The sequence below is a fragment of the Lontra canadensis genome, unplaced genomic scaffold, assembly GCF_010015895.1.
Source record: "Lontra canadensis isolate GAN:19392208 unplaced genomic scaffold, GSC_riverotter_1.0 scaffold19, whole genome shotgun sequence".
In the NCBI taxonomy this organism is placed as follows: domain Eukaryota; kingdom Metazoa; phylum Chordata; class Mammalia; order Carnivora; family Mustelidae; genus Lontra; species Lontra canadensis.
The window spans coordinates 13,156,512-13,166,920 of record NW_022631013.1 but is presented as its reverse complement, the minus strand read 5'-3'; the positions used below and the strand labels follow the sequence as shown (position 1 = coordinate 13,166,920).

General features: G+C 41.8%; 2 protein-coding genes across 3 annotated transcripts in view; both read left to right on the top strand.

The window, feature by feature from the left end:
* The first annotated feature begins 3,846 nt into the window (after positions 1 to 3,846).
* TOMM5 (translocase of outer mitochondrial membrane 5) lies at positions 3,847 to 8,640 on the top strand. The gene is made up of 2 exons (XM_032860621.1): positions 3,847 to 4,059; positions 8,006 to 8,640. The coding sequence occupies exons 1-2, from the start codon at positions 3,939 to 3,941 to the stop codon at positions 8,038 to 8,040; spliced, it is 156 nt and encodes a 51-aa protein (XP_032716512.1). The 5' UTR covers positions 3,847 to 3,938; the 3' UTR covers positions 8,041 to 8,640.
* Positions 8,207 to 10,409, top strand: part of FBXO10 (F-box protein 10) — a 68,305-nt gene continuing 66,102 nt past the window's right edge. The window contains exon 1 of one of the 2 annotated variants that reach the window (XM_032860619.1): positions 8,207 to 8,301. The gene's annotated coding sequence lies outside the window, so the exon portion shown is untranslated. The remainder of the gene's footprint in view (positions 8,302 to 10,409) is intronic. The other variant, XM_032860618.1, reaches the window with a different exon arrangement.

Genomic DNA, 10,409 nt, shown 5'->3' with positions numbered 1-10,409 from the left:
GGGTCCTCAGGGGACTTCAAAACAAAGCTGATTTTGGGAACACCGGACCATGTTCATCTCCTGACGGAGTAAGGAAGAAGACACGTGGAGTTGTTAATGACACTGTCCAGATTAGCTACTGCTGATGGCAGTGGAAACATGGGAAGAAGGACTGCTGTCAGCCTCTTAATGAATAGCAGCCACCCTTTATCCTGTCCCTCCCAAGCTGAGGTCAAACAACATCCCATTTTTCCAACCCTTACCTCTGAGTTGAAGATCATCAACGAGAATAATCACAAAGTATTGAAATCTGCAAGGTCATGTGGAAAAGTGCTGGACTGGGAGCCCAGAGACCTACCTAAGTCCCAACTAGCTATACCTCTAGATTCCCTCTGGGCCTCAGTTTCCTCATCTGTCAAGTGAAGGGGTTGAACTGTTCAATAGCCAAAGCCTGTAACTCCCAGTGCTTTAGAAACCACAAGGTTCCTGTGATTATGCGTCAGAATTATTCCCCAGTCATGAATCATCTGTCAGTCTCTGACCCTGTAAATACAAATTCCTCCCCAATGATGGGATTAAAACACTCAATTCTCTTATGGGTAAGTTGTGCGCACCGAACGTTTGGGTGCAATACTGTCTGGGAAGTCGAGGCAAAGGAAATAGCTCCTAAATCCCTCCTGGGATCAAAATGGAAAACAAGACAGGCTGTGACATCAGCTACCATTTCCTCTATGATCAGACTGCAAATATCAATGTTAAATTATGTGTGCCTGCTTTTCATTTTTGCCTTTCATGGCACAACCATAGGGAATCCGTTGCTTCTAACCTTTTAGCAAGGTGATGAAGGAAGAACAGGAAAGATGAACACATATTTTCAGCATTTTTGAGCTTCAAGTGATTTTAAAGATTAGACCCAATCCCCTCATTATTCCAATGAGGAAAAAAAATGAAGAGTCCAGGCTGTGGCACAGCTTACCCCAGGGCTAACTTCCTGAAGTGTGTGATTCCCAGTTGCCGCACCTAAACGGAGGGCCAGTGGACAATACCACCACCTACAGGCCGTAAAAGGAGGGGCACCCAACAAAGAAAGAAAGGAGCCTAAGCTCTTTTAATGAGTTTCCTCCATTACCGGTGGAGGAGCCACGCAAGGAGAGGACGGTTGATCAGGATCAACATTTCTGGAACAGAAAGAGCTCACCCTCCCAGATTGAATCCAGAACCAGTTCCTCACCTCAAGACCGACTGCTCCTTATTTCTATCCACTACTTTCCTGTCTCTCTACAGGTAGGCTGTCAAGCACCACACCTTTCAAAGAAAAATTGTTAGGAGAGTAAGGTTGCCCTTTAACAGGTCAGTTATTTGCCACCCATCACCTGTCCAGTCAACAAGTGCTGCTTTATACAGCATTGAATGAATGAAGTCCAAGTGCTAAAAATTGGATCTTTTTACCAAGATAAATGATTTTTTGTGAATTTCTCCCCTCATTGGTTCCCTGTGAATCCAAGCAAGTTACTCAAAAGCATCTCAGTAAAGAAAAAAACAGCAGTTCTATATGGGAACTGTTTATCTAAACTCTGTCAGCATCGGGATCTTTATTACTGGAATCACTTAAGAACTCATTCCTTTCCAGCTCATTTTGCCTCACTGTTCAGGTGGATGAGATATGCCTTATGGTTACATTCTTCCTACTGCTGGCTACACGCTGGCTGTTTCGATGTCTGATCACATTTGATCATATTTTGACATCCACACACTCCAGACCAGAATGCCCTAGATGACACAATTAGAATTCAAAATGCTTAGACTGTTAGAACTGAACCGGACTTTCAAGAGCATTTAATCAGGGGCACCTGGGTAGCTCAGTCATTACAGCTGCCTTCAGCTCAGGTCATGATCTCAGGGTCCTGGGGTGGAGCCCCTCATCAGGCTCCCTGCTCTGCGGGAAGCCCACTTCTCCCTCTCCCACTCCCTCTGCTTCTGTTCCCTCTCTCACTGTGTCTCTCTCTGTCAAATAAATAAATAAAATCATTTTTTTAAAAGTGCATTTAATCGTGTCTTCTCCCTTTACGACTAAAGAAATGGAGTTGTACTGAAACAGAGATGCATCCCTGGTCACATGGCTTGAGAATGGCAGTGCCAAATCTGAAAGCTATGTCTCCAGTCTTCCTGTCCAGGTTCTTTCTACAGCCCCTGCTACCTTCCAGTGTCAGTGCAGTACTCTCAAAGTGTTGGATGGAGGATGCTCCTTGGGAACAGCCCCTTCCATTCCAGAGCTGCTTCTAGTATTCCACTGCATGAATTATAGATAGAAGAGATTACCAAAGCCTGAATAAGCAGATGAGTTCTCTTTCTTGCCCCAACATCTTGCATTCTGTCAATCAGGAAGGTGGGCAGCAATGCTTTAGTTATCAGTTATTGCAGTAAATGACAGTTCTAACTTATCCAAACGCACTGTTGCTATTCAGTGTGTAGTTAGGAAGGCACATTCTGGGTTTTGTTTCTTGTTTTTTAGAGAGGGGGAGAAGGGAGGTGGGTAGAGGAGAAGGGAGAGAATCTCAAGCAGGTTCCAGGCCCAGCATGGAACTGAAGGCAGGGCTTAATCCAGCAACACTGAAATCATGATCTGAGCCAAAATCAACAGTCGGACACACTTAACTGGCTGAGCCACCCAGACGCCCCAGGCACACTCTGGTCTTGAATTATGTGAGCAATTCAGTCATCTGGATTGTGTCTAAAAATTCTATATGGCTAGTTGGCATGCAAAATTTGGAGCTGCACTGTTTTGATGATTCTGTGACCGGAAATCTGATTGTACTAAACCTCTACCTCTTGACTCCAGTGATGCCCATCCAGGAAGGCACTAATGGTTAAAAGACTAACAGAGGATCAGTGGCGTGCAGGGGAAAGAGAGTGCATCTTGGCATTATAATTATCTGCATTAGAACCCTGCCTCTGCCCATCACTAGCAGAATGACTGTAAGCAGTGCACTTGGTTTCTCAGCCCCCTCTCATCTGTAAAATGCTGAAAGGAGCTCAACTTGTTTTTTATATACTGTATTACTGGGCCTATCTGTAAGGATTGGTTAATGCAAGAAATGAGAATACAATAATAATATGGAGTTTAAAACTTTCTTATGTCTGGGTCCCACGGATCTAAATACAAAACCCTACCGTAGGGGTGCCTGGCTGGCTCGGTCAGTACATGATACTCTTGATCTCAGGGTCCTGAGTTCAAGCCCAGGTAGGGCACAGAGTATATATGTGTGTATATATATTTATATAAATTAGAATGGGGATGACAATAACATTAAAAAAAAAAAAACTACTGCATATACTACTTGTGTAATCACAAGCAAGTTTCATCATTTTCATCTTTTTGTTTTAACTTTCGGAAAATTTTCAAACATGCTCAAAATAAAAAGACTAGGATAATTAAAATGATATATTAATCAACAGTTTAAGCAATTTTCAACACTTTGGTAATACCGTTTCATTTCCCTTCCTCAACACTTTTTTCCCCTAAGGTATTTTAAAGTATATTTGGGCAAGTTGTTTTAAAGCTCTCTGTGTTTCAGCTTTGTCATCTAGGAAATGAAGATTTGAATATCTAACTCGTGCACAGAACTGTAGCTATTGTTATTTATGGTGGTATCTTCGAGCATCGCCCCCTCCAAGGCGTAAAAGCATTTTGCAGCATACCGCGCCCTGCTCAAGACAAAGCTTATTCAACAACAGCCTTGAGGAACCGGAGTCCTGCGTGGCTGAGACTACGACGCCCCCTTCAGGCAGCCCGCTGCAGAACCTCGCGGACGAATGAGGATTGTCCCTCGCAGCTCCCCGTCGCCGCGCGCGAAAAAGGCAGGCGGGAACAGGAAATGGGATGGGGCCGGTTCCGGGCGCCTGGCAGCCTCTGAGGAGAGCAGAGCGTGGCACCTGGAAGCCGGGGAGGCAAAGCCGAGATGTTCCGGATCGAGGGCCTTGCGCCGAAGTTGGACCCCGAGGAGATGAAACGGAAGATGCGCGAGGATGTGCTCTCGTCCATACGGAACTTCCTCATCTACGTGGCCCTGCTTCGAGTCAGTGAGTGTCCTTCTAGGCTGCGGTCATGAGACCCGCGGGGAGCTCGCGGACACCACCCACCCAACTGTGGTTCTCTGGGGGCCCGCGAGCTCAGCTAGTTGAGTCGTCGCGGGGAGAGTGGGACATGGGGATCGAGATCAGCGGGCGCAGGCGCGACTTAGGGTCTGCGGGTCAGGGTCAGAAGTACACGCGGTGGCCGGGACTGCGAGGGTGATCATCCCGCCTCGCCCTGCGGTAAGAGCGTTTGAATTGAAAGAGCCTCAGGGTTTATTACCTACTCCCCTGCACTCCCCTCGGCTCCCCTCCCGAGCAGCCCCCTCGTTTTGCCGACCGAAGCTGACAGCTAGAGTAGAGAAATGGCTGGCTCAAGGTCATTCAGCGATTCAGTGAATGCTCTTGGTCTAGAATCCAGAGCTCTTAATCCCAAGTTTCCTTCCTTCAGTGCTGATCTCTCTGAAATACAGGGTTTGCTTCTTTTGCTCACTTGTACAGAGGGTGACGTAAATAGTTGTTTCTTACTTTTTTTTTTTTTAAGGAATGAGAAGAAAAAGGAGTCTGTAGGATTAATAATAATACCTGAAGGTTTATTTGAATTTACGTTTGGCAGAAGCTTATTTGCGTTAGCTGGTCTTGACCGTAACGCTTTGAGGGAGGCCGGGCTTAACATTCTGTATATCTTTTTTTGCGAATGAGAACTCACCTTTCAAAGGGGGTCTTAACACAAAATATCAGAGTTTAAAGGGACACTGAATATTAGAGAGGGGTGCAGCTTTGTAGATCACTTCTGTAGTTTTACTGATAGGAATCTCAGAAGTGACCTGTACCCCAGTCCCCAATTCTCAGTTCAGTACTCTTTTCATTGCACCTTGCAGTGTATTGCTGACAAGTCTGGGTGGAGAGGCAGGGATGGTTGAAATAAAGGAAGGCCACACCAAGGTCATACCCGTAGAAGGCTCAAATTGGGCCTAGGCCAGAGCTCACTGAAGCCTGGTACCCCGTCCCTGACTATGGTATTACCCTGCGTCCCCAGGAGAGGGAGCCCTGCTGAACAGAAACACCAATCCTCCTCCTTCAATGGCTTTTTGAAACTCCCAGCTTATTTTCTCCTCTTCCTTTTTTGTTGACTTAGCTGCCAGTAAAATATTTATTTCTTTTCAGTGATCTTTGTATCTGATATGAATTGATTTTCTTAAAAAAACAAACAAACAAACATACAGAATACTGTCCCACATTACCACTTTTAAAATGACAGTATAATTCACATAGTATACAGTTCACCAATTTAAAGTGTAAATTTCAACCTAAGTGTCTCTTGATAAGTGGGCAAAGAAGATGGGGTGTGTATATACAATGGAATATTACTTAGGCATAAAAATCTTGCTATTTGCAACAACATGGATGAACCTATAGGCTATTAAGCTGAGTGAAATAAGTCAGAGAGAGATGAATACCATATGATTCCACTTATATGTGGAATCTTCAAAAACAGAATAGAAACAGAGTGATAAATACAGGCAACAGACTGGTGATTGCCAGTGGGGAGTAGAGTGGGGGATATTGAAATAGGGGAAAAGGTTTAAAAGGTACAGACTTCCAGTTGTGAGAGAAATAAGTCATGGGTGCAACGTGCAGCATAGAGAATATAGACAATACTGTAATAACTTTGTGTGGTAGCTAGACTTATTGTGGGGATCGTTTTAAAAATACTGAATCCCTAGGACATACACCTGAAACTAGTAGGATACTGTATGTCAATTATACTTTAAAGGAGAAAAATTTTAAAAATGAAGAGTATGTAATTTAGTGATTCTTAGTATAGTCAGAGTTAATGCATTTTAGAACATTTTCTTTACCTACAAAGTGGACACCATGCCCATTAGCTGTCATTCCCCATTTTCCCCTTCACTTTCCCTTGGCAACCACTAATCTGCTTTTTCTTTATGGATTTGCCTATTCTGGACATTTCATGTAAATGGAATTGTAGAATATATGACCTTCTGTGTCTAGCTTGTTTCACTTTGCATTGTTTTCAAGGCTCATCCATACTGTAGCATGTGTCAGTATTTCCTTCCTTTTTATTGCCAAGTAATTCCATTGTGTGGGTATGCCACATTTTGTTTATCCATTCATTTGATGGATGTTACCATTTTCATCTGATAAGAATTAGAAATATCTGGACATACTTCTACTTTGTCAGCTTTCAGCAGATCTCAGTATCTTCAGTTTAATGTCAACAGTATGTTTCATTACTTTAGCATGGGTATTGAGAAAGAGGATCCTTCTGGCAGCTTTTTTGGTCTCAGCCCCTTTTATTAACTAATTTTTTAAATTGTGGTAAAATACATGGAACAAAATTTATCTTAACTATTTTAAGTGTACAGTTCGGTGGTATTAAATACATTTGTAATGTTGTACAGCCATCACCACCATCCATCTCCAGAGCTCTTTATCTTGTAACACTGAAACTTTATGGTTTTGACATCTCTTAAGGCTCTCATAGAAGTGAAATCAAATAGTATTTGTCTTTTTGTAACTGGCTTGTTTCACTTTGCATAGCGAAATGAGGTTCATCCACGTCATAGCATATGTCAGAATCTCCTTCGTTTTTAAGGCTGAATAATATTCCATCGTATACCACATTTTGCTCATGCATTCATCCATCTTTGGATCCGGATTGTTTCTACAGTTTAGCTACTGTGAATAATGCTGCTATAACATGAATATGCAGATATCTCTATTTTTTATTTTTTGAGGACCCAGCATGCTGTGATCCGTAGCAGGTGTACCATTTTACATTCCCACTAGCAGTGCACCAGGGTTCCAGTTTTTCCACATTCTTTCCAACAGTTTGTTAGTAACCATCCCAATGGATGTTAGGTGGTATCTCATTGCAGTTTTAATTTGCATTGTCTTAGTGATTAGTGATAGCACTTTCATACAGACAGTAATAACACTTCATTAGATCCCAATGCAATATTTTTGTTTTTTAGCCATTTCTGTTTTTACGCTACTAGACCCTTATAAGAACTAAAGTAGGCCTGTATCATAATGTGATTTGGATTGTATAAGTGATACATAGCTAATTAGTGGGAGAACCAAAATCGGTGTCTAGCTCTTCTGCTTCCCCAGTGCAGTACTATTTTCTCCCACCCTCTGCCTTTTTCAAATATGTGGGTTTTTCTTTTTTTTTCTTTTTTTTAATTTTTTTAATAAACATATAATGTATTATTAGCCCCAGGGGTACAGGTCTGTGAATCACCAGGCTTACACACTTCACAGCACTCACCATAGCACATACCTCCCCAATGTCCATGACCCCACCCCCCTTCTCCCAACCCCCCTCCCCCCGGCAACCCTCTGTTTGTTTTGTGAGATTATGGGTTTTTCTTTTTAATTATTTATTTGAGGGGCAGGATGCAGAAGGAGAGGGAAAGAGAGAATCCCAAGCAGACTCTGCTGAGCAGGGAGCGTGATGCAGGGCTCAATCTCATGACCCTGAGCTCATGACCTGAGCTGAAATCAGGAGTTAGACATTCTACTGACCTGAACCCAGGCACCTCTTAAATATGTTTTAAAAAGTGAAAAAATGCCAGTTTGTTTCTCCTAGCATTTTGTTTCTTTGACAGTTAAATCACCCAAAGTAAAAAGTATGGTCTCTTGAAGGAGGGTTGAATTTACTCTTAGTAGTCCTAAGAGAGAGAACTACCTAAAGAAAAGTTTGTATACGGTGTAAGAATGAACCTTAGAATAGTCAGAGCTTCATGACACTGGAAAGACAGTGAGTCTCTTTTGCTAGGTTATGCAGGGAGAGGCTTGGCCATAATTTGGAGTCATTTTAAAAATGTAGTGAACTAAACCTGTAAGATTCCCGCCCCCCATCTTATAAATTCCGTAATGTAACTTGTGGGCTAATAGATCTGAAATTCTGGGTTTATTTTTCTTTCAGCACCTTTTATCCTAAAGAAATTGGACAGCATATGAAGATGGGCACCACATGTGAATGCATGATATGAGGAACCCAGTTACAATTTCTACTCCTATCTACAAATGAATAGGCCCAGAAATATGTAAGAGACTCTTGGATTGAATGGACATAAAACTTTTACTTGTTAAGAACAAGTTTGGCTCTGGTGACTGACCTTCATAGCTAAAATTTAAAACTACTTGGGAAGTAAAGACATCTTGGGTCATAATACACCCATATGCCTGTGATGTTCAGCCTCTGTGAATGTTGATATAATTGTAAGTAATGTCAAAGTCCATTTTCTAGCAAGTATTAATTATAAGGGAATTATGTCTACAATAGCACTGTCTTGTTAGTCATTTCTGTTTACCTTTTACTTTTGTCTGGAGTATGTATGTTGAAGAATTCCTTATGATTAGTTTTGTTTTACAGAAGCCAGCACATAGCCCCAACAACACTTGAGCACAGGACCATCATTCTATATTTTTAATTAAAGTAGCAACTAAGGAAAAAATTGGGATTTTATTTCTCTTAACCTGCTTTTTGCTACAGGCCTCTTTAATATTGTAATTATTACAAACTACATTAAATTGAGTTCCTCTTGTTTTGGACTGAAGGATTGACTGACATTATTTTATTGTTAAGCAGTCTTTGTAAAAGGCAACATTGCTCCGTGATGCTGGGAATCCATCTGTACCACCACCAAAGGAAAAAGTGCTGCTTTATGTCTGTTCTCTAAGTTTATTGGGGGAAGAGGACAGTCCTTAACCTTCTTCCCGGATACAACTACAGTCACCTCTTTTTAGCTAATTGTATTGGTATTTACCTTCATGTCTCTAAATAGCATGATTGTGGTGTTATTTTATGATTTTTTCTTTTTAGACATTGCCTACTGACTTCTCCATGTGTAGAGGGATTAGGACTCTTTCCTTACCTCCGTCATTCTTACCGCTTCTCATTTCTTCTTCCTTCCAATGTACTTAGTGTGCTTTTGTGTGAATCAATTTCATGATGACTCTAAATGCTATTTGTTTTCTTTTCCTGTACATATTTTTGTTTTTCCTCGGCTTTGTTTTCTATAAACTTAACCTAAATCAACTAGACCCTTTACCATATATCTAAATTGATCACAGTGTTCAGTTTCCCTAGGCATCCTATTTCATCTTGGCAAATAAGTCTTTCCTGGAGCTTTCTGACCTGTCCCAGTCTGGATTGTGGTCCCCTATGCCTTAGGTGTAGTGCTGTGTTCTGGGATCTCCACTCACTGGCAATTCCAGGAATTCCTTTTCCTCTTCTCCCATGTTAGATCTCTTTTTTTCTGTATCTTGTTTTCTTTATCTCACATCTGGAATGCATTTGAGTCTCTGTATTGAGTATAGTACCTCTGCCCATAACTGCCTAGCATCCCCAATCCAGAGAACCCTCTATTTTACCCTTTTCAGAGAATAAACGTCTAATTTGGGGAGGGAGGTGGGCAAAAGAGGCTGCTTAGTTAGCTACATAGAGTTGCAGAGAGCATTATGAATACTTAAATCTTCCACCAGTCCTTATTGTAGTGTCTACCCCTTTGCTCCTACTTCCAAAGGTAGTGGAAGACACCAGTTCCTGAACCTTATAGGGATTCTCTGATGTAAGTTAGGTTGTTTGTTTTGCTTTTCTACTGCTGACTCAAGATGTTTTCTTGGAGCTACCATGTTATTTAGTTGTCCATCTGCTTTCCAGCTTCTAGCTTTTTGCTGCTATTGTCTCCTTTCTTTTCCCATTCTTTTAGATTTATGCCTTAAGACGAAAATCTTTGCTGTCATTTAATGGAATTTCAGGAGGCAGTGGAAGTAGGTGAATGTGCTTGATCTACCATCTTTACCCAAATAGCATGTATTTTTACCTTGTGATGCTGTGTTTCATTTTGGTAATTTATATTCATTCCTGACCTAAGGAGGTATGGTATATAGCACCATGGTCACAGTCACTGGCTCTAAAGACAAGCAGATGTGATTTTGTGTCTTGATTCCAACACGTAGGAAATGGGTGACTTTTAGCAACTGAACCTCTGTATCTCATTTTCTTCACCTGTAAAATTAGCATGGGGGGAACATTTGTCTACTTCAGAATGTGTAAGGATAAAGTAAAAGAATACAAGTGGAGCCATGAGTGCAGTGCCTGACATTTGGTAAATGCTATTTATTGTGGGTTTTTTTTTAAGATTTTATTTATTTATTTGATAGAGATCATAAGTAGGCAAAGAGGCAGGCAGAGACAGAGAGAGGGGGAAACAGGCTCCCCGCTAATCAGAGAGCCCAATACAGGGCTCGAACCCAGGACCCTGGGATCATGACCTGAGCCAAAGGCAGAAGCTTTAACACACTGAGCCACCCAGGTGCCCCAA